A 17,090-nucleotide genomic window follows, 5' to 3' on the forward strand; every position below is an offset into this window, starting at 1 on the left:
TGTGGTGTATGAGGACGAAGCTGAAAATTCCCTGCGAATACCACAATTTTCCAATTCATTTGCAAAGTCCTTCCCTAAGTATTCCAGACCGTTGTCAGTCCTGGGTGTTTTTATCTTTCTGTCTGTTTGTCTTTCATCCAGAGCCTTAAATTTCCAAAATGCCTTTTTAATTTCATCATTTGTCTTAAGGATGTACACATATACAAACCTTGACGTGTCATCAATAAAGGTGACAAAATACTTTGCTCCACACATAGATGTTTGTCTTATAGGGTCACATACATCAGAATGTATCAGTTCCAATATTTCCAACATTTCTGACTGAAATCTCTTTGGCATCGAGGTTGCTGTAATTTTTTGTTCTTTCTTTTTTTTTGTTTTTAGGTTATCGTCTGCGCTCCTCGATATTGTTACTAATAATAATACTTTCAGTAAAAATAATAAATAATTGTTGAACCTGGGCTCAAAACCTGTTGTTATTTCTATATTCAGAGATAGGATCACAATGGTTATTACTATATTTTACGAATAAATCTATCACGTCGTTCTGAGTCGAAAAAACCTTTATCGCGCACACTTACATGGACTAGGGAAACAAAAGATACAAAAGAGCTAATCGAAATCTATCTATTGAGTCTATCGATTCTATCTGGAACGATCTCCTAGTTATTGTTTTTTCTAACTAGCGGATACCCATATGCAGGGCGAGCGCGAACTCGCGTTGTCATTTTGAATTCTTATTTTTATTTTTTTTATTTTATTCATCTTCTTTTTATCTTGTATTTTGCAATTTGTCCAGTTGAACATTAAATTTAATATTGTAGTACTTGTGTGAATGGGAAGGAAGGATAAGAGAGAATTTACAAGTTTTTAAGTTTTCATTAGTTTTCATTCACTAACCGTCTTAACTAAGAATATGCAATTCAGTACTAATATATATAGAAAAATACAAATAGCCACATAAAACTGTGGATACAATACCATACATACAATACCATATTTACAATACCATATTTACAATACCATATTTACAATACCATACATACAATACCATACATACAATACCATACATACAAAACCATACATACAAGAATTATTATACATAGAGAATAAGAGTCTGGTAAGAGCAGCGATTATTGGGGATCGAGGTAACCCAACTCCAGCCAGTATGCTGCCATATCTCTTGGGGATTCACCCGGCTCTCGATCCAGCAGCAACCTTGCCGTTATTGCTTCTCCTGGAGAAGGATCGATGTTGATTAGACTCCCCGTTCGCCTCAACATGGTACATTGGGCCACTCGATGTCTCTTCCCTTGTTTCGGTTGCTCTCGTACACCTGGCAGGACGATTTTTCTCGCCCAGGGTGCCATTTTTGCCAAATTTCGTGGCAACAACCGTATTGAATCGAGACATTGCTCGCTTTCTAATCCCCAATCGATTAGAAAAACGATGTAACCAGCCATGGTCCGTTGCAAGAGAATGGCTCTTTCCCAAGCGCTAGCGTCTTTGAAATCTGCTAGCACGGCGACGAGCATGCCTGCTCTCAAACTTTTCGCCTTGGGCAAGTGCTCCATGGGATGTTCCATCATCTCTAAATTCAGTGTTTGGGTTATCTTTGGACATCCAGCCAAACGGACCCACATGGTGGTAAGTGATTCGACTCGAACCACTCGAACAGGAACTCCTTCTCGAAACCGATCGTTCGTACGTTGTAAAAGTTCCATGTTCCAAAAGTCTTCGAAAAAATTTCGAATGTCAATGTTTGACTATACTGAGCTGAGTAGTCTACGTGTCTACGTCAGACGATGCTCTGACTCCGGCAAGAATCGGTGCCATTTTTATATATTAGTATACCTACACCAGCGACCTCGATTATTTTTACGGCCACCGTTTGAATCAAACGTACTTTTGCATTTGACTTGTTTCACACTTTTCTCGTCCTCGCAATATTTTATAACGGTGTTAACAATAAATACAGGCAGAATATATAGTCTGTTCTTGATACGCCAGTGTCAGATATCGGTTGTTGCTTTTCGTTAAAATAAATATGCCATTATCAGATGCTATTTTCAACATGCCGATCCGCATTCTTACAATATTTTACAATCTTCAATCTGAAAATGTCGCTAGAAAATAGAAAACGAAGAGCAATTATTTACAATTTGTTCCGAAACACACTCGGATCACTATAATATACAAAATAGGAAATGAAAAAATTGCATATAATTTTTTACAGAATTATCTAATAAAATATAAAAGTATGCGGTATAAAAATAACATGGAATTGCGATAAATAATCTCGTAAAATACAAACTGTACGTTATTCGGAAAAAGGGTTTCAGACAGAATTTGTCCTATTTCGAGAGAGTTATCTGGCCACGGTAGCAGATCTTTTCTAGGTGGATGCACCTCCGAGACTCCAAGGTGGTCTTTGTTTTTGTAAACGGTACGATACATTTTTTTTAGAAGCGATTCGATGCAGTTTTTAATTCTCAACAGAAGAGTGTACAAGTGTACTTGATTCGAAAAATGATTAGTTTAAAAGATACCTTAAATTTAATTTCTTTTTCTTTTTCCTGTTATTTCTATATTCAGAGGTAGGATCACAATATTTATTACTATATTGTACGGATAAATCTATCACACCGTTCTACTAAGCCGAAAAAACCTTTACTGCACACGCTTACATGGACTGGGGAAAAACGAAGATACAAAGGAGCAACTTAAAAACTATCTATCGAGTCTATCCATTGTATCTAGAACAATCATCTAGTTACTGTTTTTTCTAACTAGCGCATCCCCATATGCAGGGCGAGCGGGAACTCGCGTTGTCGTTTTCAACACCACCTCTCAACGGAACTCGAATGCTCGTCAAACCAATGGTCTCTAGGTGAGCATTGTGACTTGGCTTACCCAAGCTTTTCGTTTGTAGATCAGCTGGCATATCATTTGTGGGCATGTAGCAAGTTCCGAGGATTCCCTTTTGGAAAATCTTTTGGAAGATCTTCATTGTATTTGGTCTTTAAAACCCATTTTGATCCAATTGGAGATCTATTCACTGGGCATTTTACTAACTCCCAAACGTTATTATTGATCAAGCCGTCATATCCCTTTTTCATGGCTTCTTTTCATTTTTCTGCATGAGATCCAGATAATAATTCATCTATTGACTCAGTCGAATTATCATTGACCAATTGTACTGTTCCTTGATCAATTGGGACAGTTTTATAAATTTTCCTTGATCTTCCAACATTTCCTGTTCAACGTTATGTTTGGTCTTCCTCGTCCCCTCTTAACCGCAAATCTATCTTGAACATAATTTTCATTTTGACTCGCGTTTTCTCCATCATCATGTTCTTTCTCATGAGTCCCTTCTGTGATTTCTTCGTCAGATTCTTGATTTATCAGTTCATATTCAAATTATTCAAGTTTATTGTCAGTCTCATCATTGTGGTACTCAGCATTTCTTAAGAAAGAATCATCCCTACTTATTGTTACTTTTCTTTTACTTGGATCCCATAATAGAAACGCTTTTGATTCATCGAACTATCCAATAAAAATACATTATGTTGATCTTGCTTCAAACTTAGTTTTATCGAGCAGCTTATTTAATGCATAAGCTTCAGTACCAAAATTTTTAAGATGACTCACGTTTGCTTTCCTTTTGTGCCAAATTCCATATGGTGTTTTACCATGAACTGTTGGGCAGCTATTCCTAATGTATGATGCTGTATTAACAGCTTCTGCCTAAAATTGAATAGGTAACTTTGATTGGATCACCATACATCGTGCCATCTCCACGAGTGATCTATCCATTTGCTCAACCACTCCATTTTGATGTGGTGTATGAGGACGAAGCTGAAAATTCCCTGCGAATACCACAATTTTCCAATTCATTTGCAAAGTCCTTCCCTAAGTATTCCAGACCGTTGTCAGTCCTGGGTGTTTTTATCTTTCTGTCTGTTTGTCTTTCATCCAGAGCCTTAAATTTCCAAAATGCCTTTTTAATTTCATCATTTGTCTTAAGGATGTACACATATACAAACCTTGACGTGTCATCAATAAAGGTGACAAAATACTTTGCTCCACACATAGATGTTTGTCTTATAGGGTCACATACATCAGAATGTATCAGTTCCAATATTTCCAACATTTCTGACTGAAATCTCTTTGGCATCGAGGTTGCTGTAATTTTTTGTTCTTTTTTTTTTTTTTGTTTTTAGGTTATCGTCTGCGCTCCTCGATATTGTTACTAATAATAATACTTTCAGTAAAAATAATAAATAATTGTTGAACCTGGGCTCAAAACCTGTTGTTATTTCTATATTCAGAGATAGGATCACAATGGTTATTACTATATTTTACGAATAAATCTATCACGTCGTTCTGAGTCGAAAAAACCTTTATCGCGTACACTTACATGGACTAGGGAAACAAAAGATACAAAAGAGCTAATCGAAATCTATCTATTGAGTCTATCGATTCTATCTGGAACGATCTCCTAGTTATTGTTTTTTCTAACTAGCGGATACCCATATGCAGGGCGAGCGCGAACTCGCGTTGTCATTTTGAATTCTTATTTTTATTTTTTTTATTTTATTCATCTTCTTTTTATCTTGTATTTTGCAATTTGTCCAGTTGAACATTAAATTTAATATTGTAGTACTTGTGTGAATGGGAAGGAAGGATAAGAGAGAATTTACAAGTTTTTAAGTTTTTATTAGTTTTCATTCACTAACCGTCTTAACTAAGAATATGCAATTCAGTACTAATATATATAGAAAAATACAAATAGCCACATAAAACTGTGGATACAATACCATACATACAATACCATATTTACAATACCATATTTACAATACCATACATACAATACCATACATACAATACCATACATACAAAACCATACATACAAGAATTATTATACATAGAGAATAAGAGTCTGGTAAGAGCAGCGATTATTGGGGATCGAGGTAACCCAACTCCAGCCAGTATGCTGCCATATCTCTTGGGGATTCACCCGGCTCTCGATCCAGCAGCAACCTTGCCGTTATTGCTTCTCCTGGAGAAGGATCGATGTTGATTAGACTCCCCGTTCGCCTCAACATGGTACATTGGGCCACTCGATGTCTCTTCCCTTGTTTCGGTTGCTCTCGTACACCTGGCAGGACGATTTTTCTCGCCCAGGGTGCCATTTTTGCCAAATTTCGTGGCAACAACCGTATTGAATCGAGACATTGCTCGCTTTCTAATCCCCAATCGATTAGAAAAACGATGTAACCAGCCATGGTCCGTTGCAAGAGAATGGCTCTTTCCCAAGCGCTAGCGTCTTTGAAATCTGCTAGCACGGCGACGAGCATGCCTGCTCTCAAACTTTTCGCCTTGGGCAAGTGCTCCATGGGATGTTCCATCATCTCTAAATTCAGTGTTTGGGTTATCTTTGGACATCCAGCCAAACGGACCCACATGGTGGTAAGTGATTCGACTCGAACCACTCGAACAGGAACTCCTTCTCGAAACCGATCGTTCGTACGTTGTAAAAGTTCCATGTTCCAAAAGTCTTCGAAAAAATTTCGAATGTCAATGTTTGACTATACTGAGCTGAGTAGTCTACGTGTCTACGTCAGACGATGCTCTGACTCCGGCAAGAATCGGTGCCATTTTTATATATTAGTATACCTACACCAGCGACCTCGATTATTTTTACGGCCACCGTTTGAATCAAACGTACTTTTGCATTTGACTTGTTTCACACTTTTCTCGTCCTCGCAATATTTTATAACGGTGTTAACAATAAATACAGGCAGAATATATAGTCTGTTCTTGATACGCCAGTGTCAGATATCGGTTGTTGCTTTTCGTTAAAATAAATATGCCATTATCAGATGCTATTTTCAACATGCCGATCCGCATTCTTACAATATTTTACAATCTTCAATCTGAAAATGTCGCTAGAAAATAGAAAACGAAGAGCAATTATTTACAATTTGTTCCGAAACACACTCGGATCACTATAATATACAAAATAGGAAATGAAAAAATTGCATATAATTTTTTACAGAATTATCTAATAAAATATAAAAGTATGCGGTATAAAAATAACATGGAATTACGATAAATAATCTCGTAAAATACAAACTGTACGTTATTCGGAAAAAGGGTTTCAGACAGAATTTGTCCTATTTCGAGAGAGTTATCTGGCCACGGTAGCAGATCTTTTCTAGGTGGATGCACCTCCGAGACTCCAAGGTGGTCTTTGTTTTTGTAAACGGTACGATACATTTTTTTTAGAAGCGATTCGATGCAGTTTTTAATTCTCAACAGAAGAGTGTACAAGTGTACTTGATTCGAAAAATGATTAGTTTAAAAGATACCTTAAATTTAATTTCTTTTTCTTTTTCCTGTTATTTCTATATTCAGAGGTAGGATCACAATATTTATTACTATATTGTACGGATAAATCTATCACACCGTTCTACTAAGCCGAAAAAACCTTTACTGCACACGCTTACATGGACTGGGGAAAAACGAAGATACAAAGGAGCAACTTAAAAACTATCTATCGAGTCTATCCATTGTATCTAGAACAATCATCTAGTTACTGTTTTTTCTAACTAGCGCATCCCCATATGCAGGGCGAGCGGGAACTCGCGTTGTCGTTTTCAACACCACCTCTCAACGGAACTCGAATGCTCGTCAAACCAATGGTCTCTAGGTGAGCATTGTGACTTGGCTTACCCAAGCTTTTCGTTTGTAGATCAGCTGGCATATCATTTGTGGGCATGTAGCAAGTTCCGAGGATTCCCTTTTGGAAAATCTTTTGGAAGATCTTCATTGTATTTGGTCTTTAAAACCCATTTTGATCCAATTGGAGATCTATTCACTGGGCATTTTACTAACTCCCAAACGTTATTATTGATCAAGCCGTCATATCCCTTTTTCATGGCTTCTTTTCATTTTTCTGCATGAGATCCAGATAATAATTCATCTATTGACTCAGTCGAATTATCATTGACCAATTGTACTGTTCCTTGATCAATTGGGACAGTTTTATAAATTTTCCTTGATCTTCCAACATTTCCTGTTCAACGTTATGTTTGGTCTTCCTCGTCCCCTCTTAACCGCAAATCTATCTTGAACATAATTTTCATTTTGACTCGCGTTTTCTCCATCATCATGTTCTTTCTCATGAGTCCCTTCTGTGATTTCTTCGTCAGATTCTTGATTTATCAGTTCATATTCAAATTATTCAAGTTTATTGTCAGTCTCATCATTGTGGTACTCAGCATTTCTTAAGAAAGAATCATCCCTACTTATTGTTACTTTTCTTTTACTTGGATCCCATAATAGAAACGCTTTTGATTCATCGAACTATCCAATAAAAATACATTATGTTGATCTTGCTTCAAACTTAGTTTTATCGAGCAGCTTATTTAATGCATAAGCTTCAGTACCAAAATTTTTAAGATGACTCACGTTTGCTTTCCTTTTGTGCCAAATTCCATATGGTGTTTTACCATGAACTGTTGGGCAGCTATTCCTAATGTATGATGCTGTATTAACAGCTTCTGCCTAAAATTGAATAGGTAACTTTGATTGGATCACCATACATCGTGCCATCTCCACGAGTGATCTATCCATTTGCTCAACCACTCCATTTTGATGTGGTGTATGAGGACGAAGCTGAAAATTCCCTGCGAATACCACAATTTTCCAATTCATTTGCAAAGTCCTTCCCTAAGTATTCCAGACCGTTGTCAGTCCTGGGTGTTTTTATCTTTCTGTCTGTTTGTCTTTCATCCAGAGCCTTAAATTTCCAAAATGCCTTTTTAATTTCATCATTTGTCTTAAGGATGTACACATATACAAACCTTGACGTGTCATCAATAAAGGTGACAAAATACTTTGCTCCACACATAGATGTTTGTCTTATAGGGTCACATACATCAGAATGTATCAGTTCCAATATTTCCAACATTTCTGACTGAAATCTCTTTGGCATCGAGGTTGCTGTAATTTTTTGTTCTTTTTTTTTTTTTTGTTTTTAGGTTATCGTCTGCGCTCCTCGATATTGTTACTAATAATAATACTTTCAGTAAAAATAATAAATAATTGTTGAACCTGGGCTCAAAACCTGTTGTTATTTCTATATTCAGAGATAGGATCACAATGGTTATTACTATATTTTACGAATAAATCTATCACGTCGTTCTGAGTCGAAAAAACCTTTATCGCGTACACTTACATGGACTAGGGAAACAAAAGATACAAAAGAGCTAATCGAAATCTATCTATTGAGTCTATCGATTCTATCTGGAACGATCTCCTAGTTATTGTTTTTTCTAACTAGCGGATACCCATATGCAGGGCGAGCGCGAACTCGCGTTGTCATTTTGAATTCTTATTTTTATTTTTTTTATTTTATTCATCTTCTTTTTATCTTGTATTTTGCAATTTGTCCAGTTGAACATTAAATTTAATATTGTAGTACTTGTGTGAATGGGAAGGAAGGATAAGAGAGAATTTACAAGTTTTTAAGTTTTTATTAGTTTTCATTCACTAACCGTCTTAACTAAGAATATGCAATTCAGTACTAATATATATAGAAAAATACAAATAGCCACATAAAACTGTGGATACAATACCATACATACAATACCATATTTACAATACCATATTTACAATACCATACATACAATACCATACATACAATACCATACATACAAAACCATACATACAAGAATTATTATACATAGAGAATAAGAGTCTGGTAAGAGCAGCGATTATTGGGGATCGAGGTAACCCAACTCCAGCCAGTATGCTGCCATATCTCTTGGGGATTCACCCGGCTCTCGATCCAGCAGCAACCTTGCCGTTATTGCTTCTCCTGGAGAAGGATCGATGTTGATTAGACTCCCCGTTCGCCTCAACATGGTACATTGGGCCACTCGATGTCTCTTCCCTTGTTTCGGTTGCTCTCGTACACCTGGCAGGACGATTTTTCTCGCCCAGGGTGCCATTTTTGCCAAATTTCGTGGCAACAACCGTATTGAATCGAGACATTGCTCGCTTTCTAATCCCCAATCGATTAGAAAAACGATGTAACCAGCCATGGTCCGTTGCAAGAGAATGGCTCTTTCCCAAGCGCTAGCGTCTTTGAAATCTGCTAGCACGGCGACGAGCATGCCTGCTCTCAAACTTTTCGCCTTGGGCAAGTGCTCCATGGGATGTTCCATCATCTCTAAATTCAGTGTTTGGGTTATCTTTGGACATCCAGCCAAACGGACCCACATGGTGGTAAGTGATTCGACTCGAACCACTCGAACAGGAACTCCTTCTCGAAACCGATCGTTCGTACGTTGTAAAAGTTCCATGTTCCAAAAGTCTTCGAAAAAATTTCGAATGTCAATGTTTGACTATACTGAGCTGAGTAGTCTACGTGTCTACGTCAGACGATGCTCTGACTCCGGCAAGAATCGGTGCCATTTTTATATATTAGTATACCTACACCAGCGACCTCGATTATTTTTACGGCCACCGTTTGAATCAAACGTACTTTTGCATTTGACTTGTTTCACACTTTTCTCGTCCTCGCAATATTTTATAACGGTGTTAACAATAAATACAGGCAGAATATATAGTCTGTTCTTGATACGCCAGTGTCAGATATCGGTTGTTGCTTTTCGTTAAAATAAATATGCCATTATCAGATGCTATTTTCAACATGCCGATCCGCATTCTTACAATATTTTACAATCTTCAATCTGAAAATGTCGCTAGAAAATAGAAAACGAAGAGCAATTATTTACAATTTGTTCCGAAACACACTCGGATCACTATAATATACAAAATAGGAAATGAAAAAATTGCATATAATTTTTTACAGAATTATCTAATAAAATATAAAAGTATGCGGTATAAAAATAACATGGAATTACGATAAATAATCTCGTAAAATACAAACTGTACGTTATTCGGAAAAAGGGTTTCAGACAGAATTTGTCCTATTTCGAGAGAGTTATCTGGCCACGGTAGCAGATCTTTTCTAGGTGGATGCACCTCCGAGACTCCAAGGTGGTCTTTGTTTTTGTAAACGGTACGATACATTTTTTTTAGAAGCGATTCGATGCAGTTTTTAATTCTCAACAGAAGAGTGTACAAGTGTACTTGATTCGAAAAATGATTAGTTTAAAAGATACCTTAAATTTAATTTCTTTTTCTTTTTCCTGTTATTTCTATATTCAGAGGTAGGATCACAATATTTATTACTATATTGTACGGATAAATCTATCACACCGTTCTACTAAGCCGAAAAAACCTTTACTGCACACGCTTACATGGACTGGGGAAAAACGAAGATACAAAGGAGCAACTTAAAAACTATCTATCGAGTCTATCCATTGTATCTAGAACAATCATCTAGTTACTGTTTTTTCTAACTAGCGCATCCCCATATGCAGGGCGAGCGGGAACTCGCGTTGTCGTTTTCAACACCACCTCTCAACGGAACTCGAATGCTCGTCAAACCAATGGTCTCTAGGTGAGCATTGTGACTTGGCTTACCCAAGCTTTTCGTTTGTAGATCAGCTGGCATATCATTTGTGGGCATGTAGCAAGTTCCGAGGATTCCCTTTTGGAAAATCTTTTGGAAGATCTTCATTGTATTTGGTCTTTAAAACCCATTTTGATCCAATTGGAGATCTATTCACTGGGCATTTTACTAACTCCCAAACGTTATTATTGATCAAGCCGTCATATCCCTTTTTCATGGCTTCTTTTCATTTTTCTGCATGAGATCCAGATAATAATTCATCTATTGACTCAGTCGAATTATCATTGACCAATTGTACTGTTCCTTGATCAATTGGGACAGTTTTATAAATTTTCCTTGATCTTCCAACATTTCCTGTTCAACGTTATGTTTGGTCTTCCTCGTCCCCTCTTAACCGCAAATCTATCTTGAACATAATTTTCATTTTGACTCGCGTTTTCTCCATCATCATGTTCTTTCTCATGAGTCCCTTCTGTGATTTCTTCGTCAGATTCTTGATTTATCAGTTCATATTCAAATTATTCAAGTTTATTGTCAGTCTCATCATTGTGGTACTCAGCATTTCTTAAGAAAGAATCATCCCTACTTATTGTTACTTTTCTTTTACTTGGATCCCATAATAGAAACGCTTTTGATTCATCGAACTATCCAATAAAAATACATTATGTTGATCTTGCTTCAAACTTAGTTTTATCGAGCAGCTTATTTAATGCATAAGCTTCAGTACCAAAATTTTTAAGATGACTCACGTTTGCTTTCCTTTTGTGCCAAATTCCATATGGTGTTTTACCATGAACTGTTGGGCAGCTATTCCTAATGTATGATGCTGTATTAACAGCTTCTGCCTAAAATTGAATAGGTAACTTTGATTGGATCACCATACATCGTGCCATCTCCACGAGTGATCTATCCATTTGCTCAACCACTCCATTTTGATGTGGTGTATGAGGACGAAGCTGAAAATTCCCTGCGAATACCACAATTTTCCAATTCATTTGCAAAGTCCTTCCCTAAGTATTCCAGACCGTTGTCAGTCCTGGGTGTTTTTATCTTTCTGTCTGTTTGTCTTTCATCCAGAGCCTTAAATTTCCAAAATGCCTTTTTAATTTCATCATTTGTCTTAAGGATGTACACATATACAAACCTTGACGTGTCATCAATAAAGGTGACAAAATACTTTGCTCCACACATAGATGTTTGTCTAATAGGGTCACATACATCAGAATGTATCAGTTCCAATATTTCCAACATTTCTGACTGAAATCTCTTTGGCATCGAGGTTGCTGTAATTTTTTGTTCTTTTTTTTTTTTTTTGTTTTTAGGTTATCGTCTGCGCTCCTCGATATTGTTACTAATAATAATACTTTCAGTAAAAATAATAAATAATTGTTGAACCTGGGCTCAAAACCTGTTGTTATTTCTATATTCAGAGATAGGATCACAATGGTTATTACTATATTTTACGAATAAATCTATCACGTCGTTCTGAGTCGAAAAAACCTTTATCGCGCACACTTACATGGACTAGGGAAACAAAAGATACAAAAGAGCTAATCGAAATCTATCTATTGAGTCTATCGATTCTATCTGGAACGATCTCCTAGTTATTGTTTTTTCTAACTAGCGGATACCCATATGCAGGGCGAGCGCGAACTCGCGTTGTCATTTTGAATTCTTATTTTTATTTTTTTTATTTTATTCATCTTCTTTTTATCTTGTATTTTGCAATTTGTCCAGTTGAACATTAAATTTAATATTGTAGTACTTGTGTGAATGGGAAGGAAGGATAAGAGAGAATTTACAAGTTTTTAAGTTTTTATTAGTTTTCATTCACTAACCGTCTTAACTAAGAATATGCAATTCAGTACTAATATATATAGAAAAATACAAATAGCCACATAAAACTGTGGATACAATACCATACATACAATACCATATTTACAATACCATATTTACAATACCATACATACAATACCATACATACAATACCATACATACAAAACCATACATACAAGAATTATTATACATAGAGAATAAGAGTCTGGTAAGAGCAGCGATTATTGGGGATCGAGGTAACCCAACTCCAGCCAGTATGCTGCCATATCTCTTGGGGATTCACCCGGCTCTCGATCCAGCAGCAACCTTGCCGTTATTGCTTCTCCTGGAGAAGGATCGATGTTGATTAGACTCCCCGTTCGCCTCAACATGGTACATTGGGCCACTCGATGTCTCTTCCCTTGTTTCGGTTGCTCTCGTACACCTGGCAGGACGATTTTTCTCGCCCAGGGTGCCATTTTTGCCAAATTTCGTGGCAACAACCGTATTGAATCGAGACATTGCTCGCTTTCTAATCCCCAATCGATTAGAAAAACGATGTAACCAGCCATGGTCCGTTGCAAGAGAATGGCTCTTTCCCAAGCGCTAGCGTCTTTGAAATCTGCTAGCACGGCGACGAGCATGCCTGCTCTCAAACTTTTCGCCTTGGGCAAGTGCTCCATGGGATGTTCCATCATCTCTAAATTCAGTGTTTGGGTTATCTTTGGACATCCAGCCAAACGGACCCACATGGTGGTAAGTGATTCGACTCGAACCACTCGAACAGGAACTCCTTCTCGAAACCGATCGTTCGTACGTTGTAAAAGTTCCATGTTCCAAAAGTCTTCGAAAAAATTTCGAATGTCAATGTTTGACTATACTGAGCTGAGTAGTCTACGTGTCTACGTCAGACGATGCTCTGACTCCGGCAAGAATCGGTGCCATTTTTATATATTAGTATACCTACACCAGCGACCTCGATTATTTTTACGGCCACCGTTTGAATCAAACGTACTTTTGCATTTGACTTGTTTCACACTTTTCTCGTCCTCGCAATATTTTATAACGGTGTTAACAATAAATACAGGCAGAATATATAGTCTGTTCTTGATACGCCAGTGTCAGATATCGGTTGTTGCTTTTCGTTAAAATAAATATGCCATTATCAGATGCTATTTTCAACATGCCGATCCGCATTCTTACAATATTTTACAATCTTCAATCTGAAAATGTCGCTAGAAAATAGAAAACGAAGAGCAATTATTTACAATTTGTTCCGAAACACACTCGGATCACTATAATATACAAAATAGGAAATGAAAAAATTGCATATAATTTTTTACAGAATTATCTAATAAAATATAAAAGTATGCGGTATAAAAATAACATGGAATTGCGATAAATAATCTCGTAAAATACAAACTGTACGTTATTCGGAAAAAGGGTTTCAGACAGAATTTGTCCTATTTCGAGAGAGTTATCTGGCCACGGTAGCAGATCTTTTCTAGGTGGATGCACCTCCGAGACTCCAAGGTGGTCTTTGTTTTTGTAAACGGTACGATACATTTTTTTTAGAAGCGATTCGATGCAGTTTTTAATTCTCAACAGAAGAGTGTACAAGTGTACTTGATTCGAAAAATGATTAGTTTAAAAGATACCTTAAATTTAATTTCTTTTTCTTTTTCCTGTTATTTCTATATTCAGAGGTAGGATCACAATAGTTATTACTATATTGTACGGATAAATCTATCACACCGTTCTACTAAGCCGAAAAAACCTTTACTGCACACGCTTACATGGACTGGGGAAAAACGAAGATACAAAGGAGCAACTTAAAAACTATCTATCGAGTCTATCCATTGTATCTAGAACAATCATCTAGTTACTGTTTTTTCTAACTAGCGCATCCCCATATGCAGGGCGAGCGGGAACTCGCGTTGTCGTTTTCAACACCACCTCTCAACGGAACTCGAATGCTCGTCAAACCAATGGTCTCTAGGTGAGCATTGTGACTTGGCTTACCCAAGCTTTTCGTTTGTAGATCAGCTGGCATATCATTTGTGGGCATGTAGCAAGTTCCGAGGATTCCCTTTTGGAAAATCTTTTGGAAGATCTTCATTGTATTTGGTCTTTAAAACCCATTTTGATCCAATTGGAGATCTATTCACTGGGCATTTTACTAACTCCCAAACGTTATTATTGATCAAGCCGTCATATCCCTTTTTCATGGCTTCTTTTCATTTTTCTGCATGAGATCCAGATAATAATTCATCTATTGACTCAGTCGAATTATCATTGACCAATTGTACTGTTCCTTGATCAATTGGGACAGTTTTATAAATTTTCCTTGATCTTCCAACATTTCCTGTTCAACGTTATGTTTGGTCTTCCTCGTCCCCTCTTAACCGCAAATCTATCTTGAACATAATTTTCATTTTGACTCGCGTTTTCTCCATCATCATGTTCTTTCTCATGAGTCCCTTCTGTGATTTCTTCGTCAGATTCTTGATTTATCAGTTCATATTCAAATTATTCAAGTTTATTGTCAGTCTCATCATTGTGGTACTCAGCATTTCTTAAGAAAGAATCATCCCTACTTATTGTTACTTTTCTTTTACTTGGATCCCATAATAGAAACGCTTTTGATTCATCGAACTATCCAATAAAAATACATTATGTTGATCTTGCTTCAAACTTAGTTTTATCGAGCAGCTTATTTAATGCATAAGCTTCAGTACCAAAATTTTTAAGATGACTCACGTTTGCTTTCCTTTTGTGCCAAATTCCATATGGTGTTTTACCATGAACTGTTGGGCAGCTATTCCTAATGTATGATGCTGTATTAACAGCTTCTGCCTAAAATTGAATAGGTAACTTTGATTGGATCACCATACATCGTGCCATCTCCACGAGTGATCTATCCATTTGCTCAACCACTCCATTTTGATGTGGTGTATGAGGACGAAGCTGAAAATTCCCTGCGAATACCACAATTTTCCAATTCATTTGCAAAGTCCTTCCCTAAGTATTCCAGACCGTTGTCAGTCCTGGGTGTTTTTATCTTTCTGTCTGTTTGTCTTTCATCCAGAGCCTTAAATTTCCAAAATGCCTTTTTAATTTCATCATTTGTCTTAAGGATGTACACATATACAAACCTTGACGTGTCATCAATAAAGGTGACAAAATACTTTGCTCCACACATAGATGTTTGTCTAATAGGGTCACATACATCAGAATGTATCAGTTCCAATATTTCCAACATTTCTGACTGAAATCTCTTTGGCATCGAGGTTGCTGTAATTTTTTGTTCTTTTTTTTTTTTTTTTGTTTTTAGGTTATCGTCTGCGCTCCTCGATATTGTTACTAATAATAATACTTTCAGTAAAAATAATAAATAATTGTTGAACCTGGGCTCAAAACCTGTTGTTATTTCTATATTCAGAGATAGGATCACAATGGTTATTACTATATTTTACGAATAAATCTATCACGTCGTTCTGAGTCGAAAAAACCTTTATCGCGCACACTTACATGGACTAGGGAAACAAAAGATACAAAAGAGCTAATCGAAATCTATCTATTGAGTCTATCGATTCTATCTGGAACGATCTCCTAGTTATTGTTTTTTCTAACTAGCGGATACCCATATGCAGGGCGAGCGCGAACTCGCGTTGTCATTTTGAATTCTTATTTTTATTTTTTTTATTTTATTCATCTTCTTTTTATCTTGTATTTTGCAATTTGTCCAGTTGAACATTAAATTTAATATTGTAGTACTTGTGTGAATGGGAAGGAAGGATAAGAGAGAATTTACAAGTTTTTAAGTTTTTATTAGTTTTCATTCACTAACCGTCTTAACTAAGAATATGCAATTCAGTACTAATATATATAGAAAAATACAAATAGCCACATAAAACTGTGGATACAATACCATACATACAATACCATATTTACAATACCATATTTACAATACCATACATACAATACCATACATACAATACCATACATACAAAACCATACATACAAGAATTATTATACATAGAGAATAAGAGTCTGGTAAGAGCAGCGATTATTGGGGATCGAGGTAACCCAACTCCAGCCAGTATGCTGCCATATCTCTTGGGGATTCACCCGGCTCTCGATCCAGCAGCAACCTTGCCGTTATTGCTTCTCCTGGAGAAGGATCGATGTTGATTAGACTCCCCGTTCGCCTCAACATGGTACATTGAGCCACTCGATGTCTCTTCCCTTGTTTCGGTTGCTCTCGTACACCTGGCAGGACGATTTTTCTCGCCCAGGGTGCCATTTTTGCCAAATTTCGTGGCAACAACCGTATTGAATCGAGACATTGCTCGCTTTCTAATCCCCAATCGATTAGAAAAACGATGTAACCAGCCATGGTCCGTTGCAAGAGAATGGCTCTTTCCCAAGCGCTAGCGTCTTTGAAATCTGCTAGCACGGCGACGAGCATGCCTGCTCTCAAACTTTTCGCCTTGGGCAAGTGCTCCATGGGATGTTCCATCATCTCTAAATTCAGTGTTTGGGTTATCTTTGGACATCCAGCCAAACGGACCCACATGGTGGTAAGTGATTCGACTCGAACCACTCGAACAGGAACTCCTTCTCGAAACCGATCGTTCGTACGTTGTAAAAGTTCCATGTTCCAAAAGTCTTCGAAAAAATTTCGAATGTCAATGTTTGACTATACTGAGCTGAGTAGTCT

General features: G+C 36.9%; 2 protein-coding genes across 24 annotated transcripts in view; one reads left to right on the forward strand and one right to left on the reverse strand.

Annotated features, from left to right (window-relative positions):
- Positions 1-17,090, forward strand: part of LOC126920331 (CUGBP Elav-like family member 2) — a 468,989-nt gene that overhangs the window by 216,216 nt on the left and 235,683 nt on the right. The gene's annotated exons all lie outside the window — the stretch shown is intronic.
- LOC126920349 (uncharacterized) overlaps positions 1,092-17,090 on the reverse strand; it is a 31,635-nt gene continuing 15,636 nt past the window's right edge. Inside the window, exon 2 of one of the 4 annotated variants that reach the window (XM_050730570.1) lies at positions 1,092-1,336. In XM_050730570.1, coding sequence (XP_050586527.1) covers positions 1,134-1,336 — 203 coding nt within the window. In that variant the 3' untranslated portion in view covers positions 1,092-1,133. Of the gene's footprint in view, positions 1,337-4,916; positions 5,162-8,741; positions 8,987-12,567; positions 12,813-17,090 lie in introns of those variants that run through there. The other 3 variants (XM_050730573.1, XM_050730574.1, XM_050730575.1) reach the window with 3 other exon arrangements.

The sequence above is a fragment of the Bombus affinis genome, chromosome 9, assembly GCF_024516045.1.
Source record: "Bombus affinis isolate iyBomAffi1 chromosome 9, iyBomAffi1.2, whole genome shotgun sequence".
NCBI lineage: Eukaryota > Metazoa > Arthropoda > Insecta > Hymenoptera > Apidae > Bombus > Bombus affinis.